The 20,280-nt window shown below is 39.7% G+C and overlaps 1 protein-coding gene across 2 annotated transcripts in view; it reads right to left on the bottom strand.

The window, feature by feature from the left end:
• Nucleotides 1-723: 723 nt before the first annotated feature.
• The window catches only part of POPDC1 (popeye domain cAMP effector 1), a 114,161-nt gene continuing 94,604 nt past the window's right edge, over nt 724-20,280 (bottom strand). For both annotated transcript variants that reach the window (XM_077487183.1, XM_077487182.1), the window contains one exon: nt 724-5,257. Coding sequence is in view for 1 of the 2 variants with exons in the window: in XM_077487182.1 (XP_077343308.1) it covers nt 5,142-5,257 (116 nt within the window). In the remaining variant the exon portion in view is untranslated. The remainder of the gene's footprint in view (nt 5,258-20,280) is intronic.

Below are 20,280 nucleotides of genomic sequence, written 5' to 3'. Positions count from 1 at the left end.
CTATCTTTTCTCCCTGAACTCAGATTTGATTTCAGGGAAAAGAAACAGCCAGTACACTGTTCTGTGATTGGTGTTCTGTGTGTTTGTAAACATAGAACACTGTGCTGTGATTGGCCACAGCCGATCAGCAGATATACAGCCCAAATCATTGGCTGCAACCTGCTGACAAAGTTGTGCTGTGTCTAACCAGGTCAGCTGGGGACGACTTGTAAATTCACCGGTTACGTCACCAGCACACACGCTCTGAAGGAACGGCCACCTGGGAGATCCCATCAGACTCCTGTGTTGTAAACGATGGCTCCTGCGTGCATTGGCGGAAGTGATGTCATCACGGCTCCGGCCACTCACACACACCCAGAGTCCGCAAAAACCCAGAAGGAAGACGAGTGAAGATAGAAGCCTTGTCAGTAATGACAGCTCGCCACTGGAAGGCTTCATTCTAAAGTAAGATGTGATGCATACTAGCACATTGTGGCTTTACCTTGTAGGTTCCAGGGGGGGAAAAATCACACAGTGGTTTACCACTACTTTTGGGCAAATTATGGTACTCCTTCCATTTGCATGAAAAAATTTGAATTTTTTAAAAAATAGCTTTTTTTAAATGTGGAACTGTATTTTGCATGAAGTTAAGCTTTAATACGCTATTGCAATCTTTTTTTTAACTGTAAATGTTCGACTTATCTTACAGCAACATTACAACCAATAAAAATGAAATCACAAGTATTCTTGTCCAACTGTAATTTATGTAAAGAAAACCAAGAGCTGCATTCATTATCGTATGTGATATATTTACGGCCTCATCTTAAGCATTTCTGTAAATTCTTTCTGCTTATATAAATAATATAAATATGTGTGCTTACTTTTATATATGCCCTGTGTAAATGTCATCTAAACACTAGTGATGAATAAATGTGTTTAATATTATGAGAAGAAACAAATAAAAAACAGTGTGATATATTATTTAGTATGACTAGTTAGATTGGATGATCAGACCCTTCCTAATCCTTCCCAACCACTTAAAGGGATTGTAAAGCTTTGTTTTTTTATTTTCTAAATAGGTTCCTTTAAGCTAGTGCATTGTTAGTTCACTTACCTTTTCCGTCGATTTCCATTCTAAATGTTTTTGTTCTTTGAATTTCTCACTTCCTGTTTCTCCTCTGTAAACTTCACACCATCATCGAAGCGGTGTTTAGTCAGCCAAAACAGCTTACTGAACAGCTTACTAAGGAGGAACAGGAAGTGAGTGAGAAATTCAGACAAAGAAAAAAAACATTTAGAAGGGAAATTGAAGGAAAAGGTAAGTGAACCAACAATGCACTAGCTTAAAGGAACCTATTTAGAAAATAAAAAACAAACTTTTACAACCCCTTTAAGCCCCATACACACTATCAGATTTTCTGCTGATTTTCGTCTTCAGATTTACCACAACCATGTAGTACAAGGCCCTGCCTGATTGCATACAAATTGAAACTCCTAAGGTTTGACCTCATATTATATGGTTTTGGTATATCGGAAGGAAAAAATATGCAGAAAATCTGATAGTGTGTATGGGGCTTTTAAGTTATATTATGAACACTAGAAACACGCTTTCATTACTAAAAGTACTAAATCCCCCATGGTTCTGATAAAATATTTTTACAATATTATTAAATAAGCCGGTGAAAAACTGCAAAGACAATTTTACAGGTGACATAGGTAACTGCATTTTCTTATTCATAGGAAATATGTACAGTTTTCATTTTTTTCAGATAAACAGGTAAAAAAAAAGTTTGCTGTAAATAGGAGTATAAGTACAAGTGGCAGACATATTTGCTCATTACATTTGCAGGCTCTGCCTCTGCTTTTGCAGTGTTACACAATGAGATTGATTTACTTAAAGCAAATACAGTGCCGTCCGGAAATTATTCACAGCGCTTCACTTTTTCCACATTCTGTAATGTTACAGCCTTACTCCAAAATGGATTAAATTCACTATTTTCTTCAAAATTCTACAAACAATACCCAATAATGAAAACGTGAAAGAAGTTTGTTTGAAATCTTTGCAAATTATTAAAAATATAAAAACGAAAAAATCACATGTACATAAGTATTTACTACCTTTATCATGACACTCAAAATTAAACTCAGGTGCATCCTGTTTCCACTGATCATTCTTGAGATGTTTCTACAAATTGATTGGAGTCCACCTGTGGTAAATTCCATTGATTGGATATGATTTGGAAAGGCAAACACCTGTCTATATAAGGTCCCACAGTTAACAGTGCATGTCAGAGCACAAACTAAGCCATGAAGTCCAAGGAATTGTCTGTAGACCTCCAAGACAATATTGTATCAAGGAACAGATCTAGGGAAGAGTACAAAACAATGTCTGCAGCATTGAAGATCCCAATGAACACACTGGCCTCCATCATCTGTAAATGGAAGAAGTTTGGAACCACCAGAACTCTTCCTAGAGAGGGCCGACCGCCCAAACTGAGCGATCAGGAGAGAAAAGCCTTAGTCATGGAGGTGATCCAGCATTTCTGTGTGGAGAGAAAAGAACCTTCCAGAAGAACAACCATCTCTGCAGCACACCATCATTTAGGCCTGTATGGTAGAGTGGCCAAACGGAAGACACTCCTCAGTTAAAGGCACATGACAGCCCACCCGAAGGACTCTCAGACCATGAGAAATCAAATTCTCTAGTCTGATGAAACAAAGATTGAATGCTTTGGCCTGAATGGCAAGCTTCATGTCTGAAGGAAACCAGGCACTGCTCATCACCTGGCCAATACCATCCCTAGAGTGAAGCATGGTGGTTGCAGCATCATACTGTGGGGATATATTTCAGTGGCAGGAACTGGGGGACTAGTCAGGATTGAGGGAAAGATAAATGCAGTAATGTACAGAGACATCCTTGATGAGACATCCAGACTGGTACGAAGGTTAATCTTCCAACAGGACAATGACCCTAAGCGCTCAGCCAAGATAACAAAGGAGTGTCTATGGGACAACTCTGTGAATGTCCTTGAATGGCCCAGACTTGAACCCAATTAAACATCTCTGGAGAGATCTGAAAATGTCTGTGCATCGACGCTCCCCATCCATTTTGATGGTGTTTGAGAGGTCCTACAAAGAAAAATGGGAGAAACTGCCCAAAGATAGGTGTGCCAAGTTTGTAATATCATACTCAAAAAGATATGAGGCTGTAATTGGTGACAAAGGTGCTTCAACAAAGTATTGAGTAAAGGTTGTGAATACTTATGTACATGTTGTTTTTTATTTTTAATAAATTTGCAAAGATTTAAAAGAAACTTCTTTCATGTTGGCATTATGGGGTATTGTTTGTAGAATTTTGAGGAAAATAATGAATTTAATCCATTTTGGAATAAGGCTGTAACATAACAAAATGTGCAAAAAGTGAAGTGCTGTGAATACTTTCCAGATGTACTGTATACTGTGCACTGCAAGTGCATTTGGTCTAGATCTGAGAGGAAGCGCTGCTAATTTCTACCATCCAATCATGTGCAAGCAAAAATGCTGTTTATTTTTCTGGCATGTGATTGAGTATTCTTTGCAAAGTGAAGCTTTACCTCATTTACTAAGCTATGGATAAAATGCACTTGTGGTGCACAATATATTTGCCATTAATAAATTAACATTAAGGCTCCATGCACAGTAGCATTTTAAGCTTAAATAAAGCTGGTAATAGCATTTTTAGTAGCATCTTAGGAACGTTTAGGAGTGTTAGCATTTTAACAGTGTTTTTTGCAGTCCCTTTAGGAAAAAAACGCAAAAAGAAAGTTAGTAGTATTTAGGGGCATTTAGCAGCATTTAGAACGGTTTATGAGCATTCAGCATTTTTTTCTGCTGTAAAAATGTTCCAAGAAACTCAACAAAAACATTTTTTTTTTTTTATTGCTAGATGCTGAAGCTCTAAAAACACTAATAGCCTAAAGTATGGACACATACTATTTAGCCTCTAGGAGCAGAAATGATACTAATAACAACTTCCAGGATCTTACAAAAATGCTAGTGTGCCTAATGCCTTCACTTTAATGCTACATCTTATGTTTTGAGTGAGCTGGATAATTGAAAACAATGCACTCCCTATGTGGATGATATGTTATTTCAACAAATAACAAAGTAATTATATTGAACTCTAAATAGATTCTTATAGAGGCTAATCTAAGACTAGATCTCTATTTTTTCCACTCCATTCATCAAGTTTACCAGTACATTATATTTTAAAGGAAATCCTTAAAGCGGACCTTCTCCATCCCGAGGATGATCCCGCTCCTTATTTCCTCTGCTGGAATAGGGCATAATTTTTTTTTTTTAATGTTAAGTCCACCCTGCCTCCCCATGCACATCACTTGCCTTAAGCGAATGACATGCACACTGCCCGCTGTGCCTCCCGGGATATGTACATCACATATCCCAGGAGGCATAGCCTTCCATTCAAGAACAGGAGGAGGGGGCAGGCCTATTGGCGCGTCATTGAGAGGCCCGCCCACTTAACCCAGAAAAGCCAAGCCGGCCTCTCGATGACGTCAGAGAAAACAGAGGCGCAGGACGGATCTGTGGCTGGGCATGAGATGATCTCAGTAGGATAACGCTGGATCCACTGGATGGGTGAGTATCTGAAATGTCCAGATACCACCATCAGTTACAGCAAAAAATAAAAAATGGGGAGATACCCAGAGTTTCTCTTTAATCTTGCACAGATGATTTTGAATTTGAATTATTAGATATGTATTTCCAGCCTTCCAAAACACATATTCCCTATATATACACAGAACACATTACATTTATACCGTACATTAACATTACATTCATTGACACCCATGAAATACATACAGTACTTTGGTGTATGGAAATAATAGCTGCATATGTGTATCTGAACTGTGCTATCTCATCAGATAAGCTCCACTTTGGTAAGTACACCCTCATTATTTTTCTAGGAAATACAAAAATATTGAAACATAAAAAGTGTGCTTGTTGGTAGCACACTTCTCGATTTTTATACATATATATATATATATATATATATATATATATATATATATATATATATATATATATATATATATATAGCTTTCTGAGTTTGTGTTTTCCTCCAAGTGACATTTTCATCCACAGTGGTTTGGTCATTTGTGTGCTTATGGCAACCTCTGAATGTTAGATGAAAGTGGATATGCTGGTTCAAAGACATCATCCTCCACACCTTCCTCAATTGGTTTCATCTTGGAAGATGCTCTTGGGCAGGGAGAGTGACCTGTTGGTGAGGAAGAATACAGACAAGCATTACAAATGATGTAAGGCCAAATTACTTTACTGGTACCATACTAGTGACAACTTCTACAACTTTGATCTAAGACACATATTTTGGAAGAAGTCTACCAAACAACATATTTTACTTTAGGATAGAGCAGAGAAGGTTTTTACTGTTTACTATGTTCCCTTCCACTCACTACTTATTCTTGTGATTAGACTAGGTTGTAAACCACTTTTGTGGGGAAGGTTAGAATGTTTGGCTGTTTGGCCCCATGTATGGTTAGATTCTGTAACAGAAAGTTAGTTAAATTATTCCCAATTGGGATATAGACATGGAATTCTGATACATATTACAGACATGAAGTTCTGACAGGTGTATTAACAACCCCCATACACAAGCAAAGTTTTTTTGAGCAGACTTCTGCTTTAACCATCTTAAGAATACCATCTCACCTATTTTGCAAAAATTATGTATGGGCTATGAATATGGCACATCTGAAGACACGTTATGAAGGTTTATGCGCATTAGAATGAGGTCTAGTCTTAGGTAGCTGGTGGATCTAACATGCTCTCCTGTCCTGTTTGACTTTGGGTGGCTGAGATGTCGCTTGACATTCACTCTGATTATCATTTTACACCTTGCAAGTTTATAATGGGTAATTATCAGTATTTGTTAACAGCAGAGTATTTCATGTTCCCCCATATATTTTGCTGCAAAGCAAGATAAGATTCTGATATAAGGGGGAGATGGTGTTTGTTAAATAAGCTTAGAAAACATACTATACATGTAATATCTCCCCCAATTACTAAAAAAAAGGTTATCTGCTACTTGGTGCCCCTGGCAGTTAGGATAGCAATTCCTCTACAGACTTTTTAGACCCCCAAATTCAAGACCATTCTGGTATGTAAATATAGACTCAGCTTAATGGGTCCATAGTACTCTTCACCTTAATTCTTATGTTTGGTCCATCACTAGCTTAACTAACCCAAAAGTGGGGCTCTAGAGATGGAATACGATAGGGTTAAGCTCTCAACTCAGAAAGTTTGGTCAATACATGCCTACCAGAGTGTCCAAAGATTAGGGGGAATGGGAATGGTGAAGAGTACAAGGTGCTTGCTATGTGGTACCAGCAGCAGCTCGGGTAAGTATTATTACTTCTGGGTTGCTTTAAATAAGTTTAAAATGTAAGTATGGAGAGGAAAGTGGCAATTTGCATGTGCTGTAATCAGATTAGTAAAACATCAAACCCGTTTAGTTGCTATAAGCGACAAAACTTTGCACATATGGTAATTACTGAACTCCTTAGTGTGCGCTTTACAGCGATTCCTCTTTATTAAATCATTCTGCTAGTTTCTGAATGCCAATATTAGTTCAATAATAAGTATAGTTTAGAAAATTCTAAAAGTTGTACCACGTGAAAAGGTGCTCTCAAACTAAAAGTAAAAACTCTCCAAATGTATCACTGGGCAAGAGCTACACATCTGCTAGTCCTGGGTCCTGTTAGTGATTACATCTGCCATCCTATGGAACAGGAAACCCTATACAGTCACTCTAGCACTACAGTCGAGCCCAGCAGAGTCGCAGTTCAGAGTTTGCGGCCTCAGTTTACCATGTGTAGCTATGTTCTCATGTTTTTCGTTCTTCTTAAAGCCTTAAGATGCCACTTGTATATTTTATTGTATTTTTATTTCATTTTATTTATTTCAGTCATTAAATTATTACGGTACAGTAGTTAGCATAAAAATAGGCATTTGTATGCATTTTTTTTAGCACATCCAAAATTTGTGGTTTTTCACAATTCACGGGTTCTCTACGAACATAACCCACATGAATTTCAAGGGTTGCCTGTTATACCGGTAGAACACTTTTTTTTTAAACTGGTCAACTGATTTAATGCAATTGAAGTCATCCAACAAAGGCAGATGAAAGACTTTGTTACTATTTCTTTACGTTATGAAGACCTCTTAAAAATAAATTCATATGACTACATATAATATATTCATAAAACACAGCACTTTTTCTGAAATTAAAATATTTTAGTTAACACACGCACATGACTACATGCAGAACATGCAATTAATACATTTTTGAGACATGCAATATGCGTGCAAATTGTCACAGCTGATTCATGCAAATAGTATTCAGATAGTATTGAGGAAGAAAATGTCACAGTATGTAGTAAAGTAGTATGTAGAGAAACTGTCAAGTGTATGTAAAGGTAATGTTTTTTTTTTCCCTAAAATAAAAAACATGTTGTACTTACCTGCTGTGTTCAATTGTGTTGCACAGAACATCCCCAAACCCTTCTTCTGGGGTCCCTTGCCGATGCGGTATATGTCATCACAGAGAAAAGCTCGGCCCCACCCCCCACTTCCTCCTCACATGCGCCTGCTGCTGCCTCTGTGTCCTTTCAGGAGAGGAACACAGACCCGCGTCGCTGCAGATAAGCCCGATATCCTCTTCTTCAGCAGGCGTTCGGCTTTCAGATAAAAGTGGTCTCAGCGGCAGGTTTGCGCCAAGCTCACTTTTATCAGGGGTGGGAGAGGGGTCCCCGCTGCGCTCCAGTCATCTCCACCGCTTACCGTAGCCGTCGTTAGTGGCTGAGATGATCGGGTCCTCTTCCCTCACAGGCTGGATGCAGAGTGAGGGAAAGATGGCCCCCGCTCGCCTCCCCACCATTGGATGGCGGAAGCGATGTCAAACGTCACTTCCCCCAATGGTCTTGAATTAAATTTTTTCATTTTTATTATTGCATTTTAGTGTAAATATGAGATCTGAGGTATTTTTGACCCCAGATCTCACATTTAAGGTCCTCTCATACTTTTTTACTATTACAAGGGATGTCTACATGCCTTGTAATAGGAATAAAAGTGACCCAATTATTTTTTTTTTTAAAGACAGTGTAAAAATAAAAATAAAAATAAATAAGAAAAATAAAAATTTTAAGTTCCCTGTCCTGCCGAGTTCACGCGCAGAAGTGAACACTACGTAAGGCGCACCCACACATGAAAACTGTGTTAAAACAACACATGTGAGGTATTGCCGTAATCAATAGTGCAACAGCAATAATTCTAGCACTAGATCTTCTGTGTAACTTAAAACTGGTAACCTGTAGAAATCTTTAAACGTCGCCTATGGAGATTTTTAAGGGTCAAAGTTTGTCACCATTCCACAAGTGAGCGCAATTTTGAAGTGTGACATGTTGAGTTTCAATTTACATTATCTTTCACAAAATATATTTATATTTATATTTATCTATATATATATATATATATATATATATATATATATATATATATATATATATATATATATATATATATATATAAAAGGGCTAACTTTACTGTTGTCCTATTTTTTAATTTAAAAAAGTATATTTTTTCAGAAAAAATTGAGCTTCTAAAACCGCTGTGCAAATACAGTGTGACATAAAGTATAGCAATGACCGCCATTTTATTCGGTATATATATATATTGTTTAGGGGTTCTAAGTAATTTTCTAGCAAAAAAAATTATTTTAACTTGTAAACACCAAATCTCAAAAAGAGGCTCGGTCCTTAAGTGGTTATCATTGTTTGGAGAGCTGCATAGTGACAAAGTCTCATCTTGGAAATGCCCTGCCCTTTGCCTTAGAATAGCAAAACCTCTTAAACTTCAACTAATCTGTATGCATCACTAAAATTAATTTTTTTTTGCACCCATTAAGGTACAGATGGATGCGAGGTGATCATTGAGTGAACTGGGCAACAACACTTATGACTCTGACCCTTGAAATAAGTCTGGTATATGCTCACTTCCTGCTAGCAAATGTAAATGTAGATGCATAAATGCGCAATAAATTAGCATGTCTATACAGATATATTAATAAAAAAAAAAGGATTTTTGTACTCAACGTAAAATCCTTTTTGGAGTCCAATGAGGGATAACGGATGTCTTTACATCTAATATAAAGCCGCCAGTTCAGACACTCGCCTTGCTGAGGATGGCTACAAGGATGGCTTTTGGTTCCCGCTGGCCCCTCCCCCCCCGTCTCCCATGGCGCTGGTGACACGGTAACGGAAGGTTCCCTTTGAGATGTATACTTTGTCCTGGCTTCTTGGGGCGGCCCTGAACGCTGTTTGTGCTTTCCGTGACTGCCAGCTTTTGAGTTCATGAGAGGTGGATCGGAGAGTGCTGAGTGGTTTTGCCTATAGTTTGGAGGCTGTGCAGTAAAGAGATCGTTTGGCGATTCAGGAGAAGATCTATTGGTATTGCAAGCTCTCTGTGACCCTCTGTAACGGGGGGGATCATAGACTTCTGGTTAGAAGTAAATCTTTATATATGGGTGGTGGATTGGATACGGCACACACTTATGAAGATTTTTCACTCACGGATGGACTTTATATAATTTGCAATATGGCATTTTTTCTTGTTATTTTTAAATTATTTTGCACGGGTGCTGGTGTTTGAATTTACACATGGACTTGCTATCATTGGTGTCTATTGTTATTTTTGTGAGGACTTTTTCACGTATGTTTTTTACTGTATAACATATAAATAACACATATATGTATAAGTTTGTGTTTTAATAATTTCTGTATTTTTGGTATATAACACTGTATTCCTTTATTGATGACACAATTATTGGGGCATTTTTTCACATGATTTAATTATTCTGTGTCATGGGTTTAGCGCAATTCTTTTATATTTCTATTTACCCTTACTGTAGTTATGTTATACAGCAGAGTTGCAGCTTCCTATAGATCTCTATAGAAGATCTACCTTCTCAGATATTTATGCACCCAGGTGCAATTTTTCCGTAGTGCAGTTTCTTTTTCTTTATCATTTTTATACAAGAAACACCACCCTATGTGTGAGTGTAGAGAGAGGAATGTCAGAAATAAGTAACACAATTGCTTGATGAGCAAAGAGAACTAGGTTCAGACTACGTGGAGTTACACAGGAATAAACAGGAGGAGCCATCTGGGAGACTCCCCATAGTCTCTGGAACACGATAGCAAGAGCAGAAACCCAACCTTTTATAGCGGTCGGCAACCCATTGATCGCGATCCACCTGTGGACAACGGGAAGGTGACAGGTGGATCCCGAAGGGATCCCCAGGTTACCAACACTGTTTCTTCCTGACAGCTTCAGAGCGTGCAGATCCCCGCTTGCAGAGACAGCCCTGCCCCTTGTATACATGCAGCTTTGGTACAGGAAAGCCTTGGAAATAGCTCAGAGGGTTTGGGCTTGTGACATGCCAAACTCTTCCACTGACTGCAGTGTGTGCCTCTGCAATGGCTCTCCCCCTCTGATCCATCCAAGGCATATGTGGCTGCGTGTGACGAGTGAGAGGAGGGCTGGTGGGATCAGAATATGGAGCTCTGCCATGACAGCTTCCCTGTGCCACTCTGCATTAGTACAGAACATTTGTGCCTTTCTGACCCCCCAAAACTATAACCTCCTAACCTGCCTGCACCATGCTCTCCTGGCCGGCCTGCACCATGCCCTCCTATCCTCTCTGCACCATGCTCTCCTGACCTCCCTGCACCAAGCCCTCCTGGCCTCCCTGCACCATGCCCTCCTGACCTGCCTGCACCATGCCCTTTTGAGCTCCCTGCACCGTTCACTCCCAACCTCCCTGCACCATGGCCTCCTGACCTGCCTGCACCATGCCCTGCTAATCTCCCTGTACCATCCTGTGTCCCTGCACCGTACCCTCCTCACCCCCAACGTACTCTGTCCTTCTGAGCCCCTCGGTACCATGCCCGCCTAGTCCCCAATACCATAACTTCCCAACACCCCCTGTACTATCCTCCTAACCCCCCCAGTACTGGGGCTCTTGAATCAATCATTTTCTCAAAAATGTTCTATGACCAAGGAATAAACAGCAATAGCGTAAACATCTCTTCTTGTAGCCTTAAGCCAATAAGCCAAAGTTTGGAAGTTCAGAGTTACAGCTAAGACAGGATGAAGAGCAGGATCTGCCATAAAGAATAGAGCTCTAGAAAGGACTTCAAAACAGCCTATTGGACAGGTCCTTAAAAGAATATACCTCCACTATTACAGTCATTGCTTTGTTACGCTGGGACACTGCAGGACCCACGGTAGATGAAGATCACTTTTTAACAAGCCTCTTCTAAATGGGTACAAGGTTAATAAGAGTGGAGCATTTCAACAGGGTCTTACCGGTCTCTGTAGAAGGAGATTTGGAACAGTGGGCCAGAAAGTCATTGTGGTCTTGGGGCTCTAAAGAACTAAGAATCGTACTGGGAGAAAAAACAGCCATGGTGTGTACTGCACCAGAAACAGCAGGCATGGTCTCCTTGATTTAACAAGGTTAGCCAGTAAGGACTGGATTAACTCAATATCATATCTCAACTCAGGGCCACTAAGGCAATGGAATGGGCATATCAGATATAGAATTTGCAGGGCAAGGATACCTGTGGCCTCTGGGGTCAGAGTCATCAAAACACTGAGTTATTTGGACCTGGAAAGTGCAGAGTGGCTAACTTGTTTCCGGAACACTGTTTGGAAAGTTCTTTGTGTGGAACCCAGTGCTCACAGGTCACGTTAGGGCTTGTCCCAGAAATTCCAGTTCAGTTAGCTGCAATCAAAAACACCCGGTCTAATGGAGATGATCCTTGATTGAAAGTAAAAAAAATAGCAGAAAAAACTGTGCTAACAGAGCTAAAGAAAAGACATTCATCTTCTAAAGACATTAGCAAAAAATTGAAGCATGCTGGAAAGTGTTATTCTGGGCTGGCCTACAGTTTTTTGTTTGCTAGTGTCCAATCCCTCAATGGACAAGAAAGAAAAAAAATAATTGGTCAAGCTACAGATCTTGTCCCCATATTCAAACACTATCTTATGTCTATAGCCTTTTTCATTTCTTGCAGATTTAACAGTAGTGAAGTTTATCATGACAACAGATAAACAGATGAACTGCCTATTGTAGCAAAACCACTAGGCAGTAAATCACCAGTAAGCACATTATGCCTAACACTGCACTGATAAGCAATCCATTATACTTGTATGTAAGCATCACCATGCTGTAAAATGTTATCCAAATGCCATTTTGAAACTCCATATCTGTTGATTTGCGGGACCATATATAAAATCATATTGAAAAAAGTGAAATTCATTTTCCAGATGGCCACCCTAGTTACAACATAACCAGTCAGGCAGGAAATATTTACTCCTACTACATAAACAGCACTAAGAAGTATAGATTTTACTCCATCACCAATAGCTCAGTCAATACACCATTAATTCTATGTTACTGTAGATATCAATATGTTAAATTAAAGTCAATAGTGGTAATATCTTTTATAGGAAGTCATAAAACTGTTTAGTTAGCTTATGCTAAGGTTGCAACCAGCAAAAGCCAATCTGCGTATATTTCTTTATGCTAGGGTTGCAATCCTCAAAGGCTGATCTGCATACATTTTCTATATATTAATTACAGAAAAGGTTTAAAAAAAAAACCCAAAAAACTGACATTTGAAAAATCAATCACAGCCTTCTCTTATTTTTCATTTATTGAATAAATGAACAAAATACCAAAGGAAGTAAAAACAAATCTTTAGAGCCAAAAAGACTTCAAAAGATCTTCATCACAGTGCAACAAACAGATGCTGGACTCAAAAGGTAATGTGCTTATTTCTGAGTACAAGAGCTTTCCCATGGCATCCTGTGTGTAATGCTGTTCCCAAAGCATTATGTGCAGCAAAGTGGTTAGACCTCTGCTCTGCAGTACTGAGGTCTTTGGCAGTGACGCCCCGTCTATTAGGGGCACAGGGGCACCGCCTCTCTAATCCATGCGCCCGGCCCCCAATCTACATGCAGGGCACCGGACGCATAGATTTCAATGGAGTTTTTTTTTTTTTTCTAAGCACTCTGCTTATATTTCTTCCTATCCCCATCCTTAAAGCGGAGCTTCAGTAGTTTTCATAAATATTAAAAGTCAGCAGCTACAAAAAGTGTAGTTGCTGACTTTTAATAAACACACACTCACCTGTCCAACGGTCCAGCAATGTGATTGCTTGAACCCTCGCTTCTCTCCCTCTCCTCTGCCAGGTGCTGGCATTTCAACTGTGGGCACCCGGCTGTGACACCTTGCAGGTGAGACGCATCCCAGAGGACTGCATGGGGGGAGGGGGATAGGAGAAATAGGCATTCTGAGTGGAAGTGGGAGTGGGTACCCACCCCCGCCCCCAAAAAAATGACATGCCAAATGTGGCATAGGAGGGGTGGGGGATGCTTAAAGCTGAACTGCCACGTTTGGGTGGAGCTCTTCTTTAACCTGCTAATGAAATAGTTAAAATAAAAAATCTTTTCATTACATATCTTATTTTAAACCCAGTGATATCATCACTGGGTTTTTGTGCTTTTCTATGCAATGCAGGCAGATCATGGCCGGTGGGAGCTGACATCAGGATGCTGTACATAGCTTACTGAAAACATCACAGCATCATGTTTTAGTGCTCCTCTCAAGAATCCTCCTCCATGATGGAACCTGTGTGCTGGCTCTTTGGAGGAGTTATGCAAATATCAGAATGCCTTGATGGATGGATGTTAGTCTTATTCCCAGGCAGGCTGCATTTGCATGCTGACTGCTCTAGGTAATGCCCACGTGTGATGCTGAGCCTCCAGGATAGAAATTCAACAAATAAAATGGATGGGCCAGGCACTACCAGGACAAGTTCATCTAGCGCCCATGGCAAGGATGTGGAACTGTACACCCTCCCCCACTGTTAATGCATGCTGTAGAATGGGTTTACTGCCATTTATCCATTCTCTGCCCCCTTGCTCTGCTGTGCTTTGGGCAGCTGCCCCCCCTGCCCACCCTTGGTCCAAGCCCTGGAGCCAGGGGCAGTAAAGGTAGAGAAGAAAGAAGATGATGGATGACCTTGAGCCAGGAAATGAAGCAGATTCTTTCTTACTTTAACGCACGCTGAGACTCTCACATGCAGTGCGCTCATGTGCACAATATACAGAGAAATCGGTGGAAACATTTTCACTATAGGACTGTACAACTGTACTAGACTGAAGGTAAAGCTGGCGTTCAGAAAAATGTTAATGTTAAATGGATTACGGATGAGCAAACCCTATACTTTTATTCTTGTTCAATGTTCCTAACCAAAAATGAAAACAGTAGTCTAATCTTATTAAAACATTTGACAAACAAAAAGAAAAAAAGTTAAAATATCCACTCTGTAGGAGGCAAAATGGATACACAAAGTACAATAAGTATGATCAATATGGCAAGACGCAACCAAGATCGCATCTAAAAGGAACATCACGGTATGATGAAATCATTTGGAAATCCACTGAAAATCCATGTTCTTCCTATATATGAATGAACAGAACCAGTTTTTCATTGACCAAATAAATACAGATTTTGCCCATTCAGAGTATATAGGACACAGCATAAGATATGTAATATACAGTAGCACAATATACACCACAGGCCAAAGCCAGTTTTCCTTGTATTTCATGCTGAAGTCACTTTTTCTTTTGATAAGGCATATTGTACAATTTTTGTGTAAAAATTATGGTAAACAATCAAGGGTTTTGAGAGTTTTTGTGATTAACGCAATGACTAAGTCGGTCAGGAAACAACAGAAATGAAAATATGAGTCTGTCTCTTGAGTTCTGTTTTGAATTTTAGAGAATGAAATTTGCTAAGAGCCTAACACCAAGGAAAATACCTGCACCCAAATTGGAATATAGGTTGTGAAGAGTGGCACCAGTACATGCGACATCTCCATTTGTTACCCTCCACTAGCATTGGCCTTAAATTACCTGAGCCTTGAGCAAGTACTACATCAATGTATTTAATTAATGGCTTTTTGGCTACCCTTATGCCATGTACACATGGTCAGCTTTCCGGCAGAAAAAGTCAGACGGAATAATTTCATCGGAAATACCAATCGTGTGGGGGCTTCAGCAGACTTTTTTTTTTTTGAAAATTCTGACGGACCTAGAAATAGAACATGTTTTAAATCTTTCTGACGGAATCAATTCCTATCGTGAACACCATTTGTCTGTATGCTGTTCCGACGGACCAAAAACGACGCAAGGGCAGCTATTGGCTACTGGCTATTGAACTTTCTTTTTCTAGTCCCGTTGTACGTCCCTGCGCTCTAGACAGTCAGACTTTGGTGTGATCATGTGTAGGCAAGTCTGCTTCAGCAGAACTCCGTCACAAAGACTGTCAGAGTTTATTCCGACGGAAAAACTGGTCGTGTGTATGCAGCATCAAAGAAAACTGATAACAAGAGAAATATGAGGGTTGACCTCCATCTGAAAATGCTAGTTGTTGGTTGTTTGCTGAACTCAGTACTTAGAATCACTGACCCAAGGCAAACTATTCAGAAAAGGGTAGTAAAAGCAAAGTCGGGACTCCTTTTATGCATTCTTGTTCCAGTTGTGGCTAAGCAAGCACTGAAGAAAGAAGGTCAGAATTATAAGCAAGCAAAAAGCAAAGTTGTTACCAATGGGAGCCTCTACTTTTCTCGCATGAGAGGTTACTTTTATAGCAGATCCCCAACCAAAAAGAACATAAAAGTTAATTGGTAAAAAACAAAATTAGGTATGCCTCCTGTGTTGCACTTTGTTCATTCTTATGCCCCATGCACATGGTGGGACATTCCAACCACAAAATCCATCGGATTTTTTCCGACGGATTTTGTCCGAAACTTGTCTTGCTTACACACGGTCTCACAAATTTGTCGGAAAATCCGATTGTTCAGAACCAGGTTACATAAAACAAGTACAACGAGACTACGCAGAGGCCAGTAGCCAATAGCTTTCGTCTCCAAATTTTTTCTGAGCATGTGTGGCACTTTCCAGCTCTCAAACTTTTTCCGTCGGAAATTCCAAAAGAAAAAGTCTGATAGAGCCCACACACGATCGGATTTTCCGACAACATAATCCGATCTGACTTTTTCCGTCAGAATTTCCGACCGTGTGTATGGGGCATAAGATGATTCAGATTGTAGGCCTTATTTTTGTATGTTTCTGTCTACCGCTTTACCTTTGTTAAACACTTCCAATAAAAAATACTGAAACAGCTTTTGCTGTCACATTCACCTTAATTCTACAGATTTCCCCTGTAGTACTCTTTTTCTATAACAAGATGTTCTCAATCCTATAGCAATTATCATTCAAACACCTTCCCCTGAGCCCAGGTCATCCTGGAGCAGCCCCAGCCTGTGATTGGAAAGTGAAAGGAGAAGCAGCACAGTGATGAGCCCACCTCTCTGTCACTCTTTTTTTTCTTCCTACCATAATGCTACTTGTCAGCAAATGAACTGATTGGCTCTTTGTGTTGCTTATTCCTCGCACACTCCAGCCATGTTGCACAAGTGAATGCAAGAGGCTGATATTAAGTCAAATTTACATATATACACTGCTTTCACTTACATATTAGTGATTACAAAGCCACAATAATTTGTGTTTTTATATCTGCCTAGGGGTTAGCTTTGAACTGTCCTCTTACCTCCATTAAAACTTTCACATATAAAAAATGATGTAAGTATCCATGCAATTTTCTTTTAGAATGAAGTCACTTGGTTATGCTATTCCTATTTTAAATACATATAGCCTAGCACTGGGGTTGTTTTAGAGGTTCTAGTAATCAGGATCGGTGATCAGTGTCGTATCACACACTGCCCCTCCCCCCACAGTTAGAATCACTCCCTAGGACACACTTAACCCCTACAGCGCCACCTAGTGGTTAACCCCTTCACTGCCAGTCACATTTACACAGTAATCAATGCATTAATTGCACTGATCGCTGTATAAATGTGAATGGTCCTAAAATCGGGCCAAAAGTGTCCGATCTGTCTGCCATAATGTCGCAGTCACTGATCGCCGCCATTACTGATAAAAAAAATATCAATAAAAATGGTATAAAACTCTCCCCTATTTTGTAAACGCTATAACTTTTGCGCAAACCAATCAATACACACTTATTGCGATTTTTTTTTTTACCAAAAATATGTAGAAGAATACATATCGGCCTAACCTGAGGGAAAAAAATGTTTTTTTTTTAGATATTTTTGGGAAATATTAATTATAGCAAAAAGTAAAAAATAATGCATTTTTTTCAAAATTGCCGCTATTGTTTTGTTTATAGCGCAAAAAATAAAAACCACAAAGGTGATCAGATACCACCAAAAGAAAGCTCTATTTGTGGGGAAAAAAGGACGTCAGTTTTGTTTGGGAGCCACGTTGCACGACTGCACAATTGTCAGTTAAATCGACGCAGTGCCAAATCACAAAAAAACGCTCTGATTTTTGGCCAGCCAAATGGTCCGGGGCTTAAGTGGTTAACATTCCAACCTTCTGGATTTAAGAAACACTTAAAACATAAAAAAAATGAAAACTGTAGTCAATTGCAACTGAATTCACTAAATTCTGAGGAAAATGACCACTACAGTACACCAATAGTACTTTGTTGCACCACCTCTGGCTTTTATAACAGCTTGAATTTTCTGAGGCATGGATTTAACTATCAATAAACAGTATTCTTCATCAACCCGGCTCCAATTTTCTCTTATTTTTTCTCTTGAAGTCTTGTCATGGACCATTCTCTCTAATTTCCACCATAAATATTCAACTGAATTGAGATCCGGCCTATTTACAAGCTATGCCATTGAGTTCAAGGGGGTTATTTACAAAAGGCAAATCCACTTTGCACTGAAAATGCACTTGGAAGTGCAGTCGCTATTAATCTAAGGGGTAGATCTGAAATGAGTGGAAGCTCTGCTGATTTTATCATCCAATCATGTGCAAGCTAAAATGCTGTTTTTTATTTTCCTTGCATGTTCCCCTCAGATCTACAGCGACTTTATTTCCAAGTGCACTTGTAGTGCAAAGTGGATTTTCCTTTAGTAAATAACCCCCCATATGTCTTTCTTGAAGTAAAGTTTTTGCGGCTTTTGCCCTATGGCAAGATGCATTATGATCCAGAAAAATTATGTCATCATCACCAAAAATCCTTTCAATTGATGGAATAAGAAAAGTGTCCAAAATCTCAATATAAACTTGTGTATTTATTGAAAATGTAATGACTGTCATCTCCCCGTACCTTTATCTGACATGTAGCCCCCATATTATCAATAATTGTGGAAATTTGCATGTTTTCTTCAGGCAGTTGTCTTTTTACACTTCATTGGAACGGCACCAAACAAAAGTTCCAGCATCATCACCCTGCCCGATGCAGATACATTATTCATAATTGAATATCACTTTCATCCAGCCATCCACAGTCCATGATTACTTTTCTTTAGCCTTCTGTAACCTTGTTTTTTTTCTGTTTAGGTGTTAAACCGGGAGTCCTGCGAAAACTTTTTTTTTAAAAGTCAGCAGCTACAAATAAGGCAGCTGCTGACTTTTAAAATAAGGACACTCACCTGTCCCAGGGTCCAGCAATGTCGGCACCCGAGGCCAAACCCGCGGTCATTGGATGCTGCCACCGTCATCTTCAGTAAGGGAATCAGGAAATGAAGCCTTGCGGCTTCACTTCCCGATTCCCTACTGCACATGTCCGAATGGTCCCTGCTGTCTCTGGAAAACCGTGTCCCAGCAAACAGCGTGGGGGGGGGGGGGGGCGGAAAGAGGCATAGACTCCCGAGGGAGTCTATGCCCAGAAGTGGGTGCAGATACCTGTCTTAGAGAGGTATCTGCACCCCCCTCCCCCCTGAAAGGTGCCACATGTGACACCGGGGGGGGGGGGGGGTTCTGAAAAGCAGAGGTTCAATTTTTGTGTGAACCTCCGCTTTACTGATGGTTTTCGTTTGGCTTTCCTGTATGTAAATCCCATTTCCTTTAGGTAATGTCTTACAGTTCGGTCACAGACATTGACTCCAGTTTCTGACCATTTGTTCCTCATCTGTTTTGTTGTGCATTTTCTGTTTTCAAGGCATATTACTTTAAGTTTGTCTTCCCTGATCTACCAGTACGCTTCACTTTAACAACCTTGCCATTTGATTTGTACTTGGTCCAGATTTTAGACAGCTGACTGGGAACAACCAACATCTTTTGCAACATTCTGTGATGATTTATGTTCTTGAAGAAGTTTTATAATCCTCACCTTTGTTTCAACTGGAATCTTTTGTGTTGGAGCCATGATACATGTCAATAAGGTTGGTGCAACAGCTCACCAAGCTGTACAAGCACTGCTTTGTAACTGAAGACTAATTAGCAGATGTAATCTGATGCAGATATTTGTTTTAGAATTGCAAAGTACATGATGATTCCATAATACTGTATTTATTGGTGTATAACACGCGCCGGTGTATAACATGCATCCCAAGTTTAGGAGGGAATTTTAAGGAAAAAAACTTTTAGGAAGGAAGTTTAAGGAAAAAAAACTTACATTTAAATGCCCATCAATGCAGCCTTATAAAAAATTGGCGCCGATCTCTGCTGACTGCAAGAGGAGCGGAGCGAGCGCCGCTGACATATACAAAGCCGAGTGTACTTGGCTAGGCTCGGCTCCTCTCAGCTCCTCTCGCAGTCCTGCCCAGTCCCGCCCCTATGATGAACACAGGTTCAATGGCAGGACTGAACGTGACTGTGAGCGGAGCCGAGCCTAGCCGAGTACACTCGGCTTTCTGTATGTCGGCGGCGCTCGCTCCGCTCGCAATCAGCGGGGATAGGCGTATAACACGCACCCACAATTTTCCCCTGATTTTAAGGCCAAAAAAGTGCGTGTTATATGCCGATAAATACAGTATTTTCCTCCGAATTTAGTGATTCAATATTTTTTTCCTCTGCTTGATCTGCAAAAACAGTTGCAATTGACTGCAGTTGTCTTTCATTTAGTGTTTCTTAAAGCCAGAAGGTTGAAATGTTAAATGAAAATAGTTTTGAAGCATGTATGTGATTAATTTTTTTTCTGCACAATTAAACTGTTGATATTTTCCAAGATTCCATACTTTTTGCCAGGAGTTGTATTAATCTAAAATGCAAAGCAATGTTTTAAACATTTAAAAAAATCTGATAAGAATTTACAGAAATATTAGAAAGGAA

This window comes from Lithobates pipiens, unplaced genomic scaffold, assembly GCF_037356315.1.
Source record: "Lithobates pipiens isolate NorthernLeopardFrog02 unplaced genomic scaffold, aLitPip1_a1.2 Scaffold_18, whole genome shotgun sequence".
NCBI classification, from domain to species: domain Eukaryota; kingdom Metazoa; phylum Chordata; class Amphibia; order Anura; family Ranidae; genus Lithobates; species Lithobates pipiens.
Note: the sequence above shows the minus strand (reverse complement) of the source record. Positions and strands in the feature narration are given on the sequence as shown.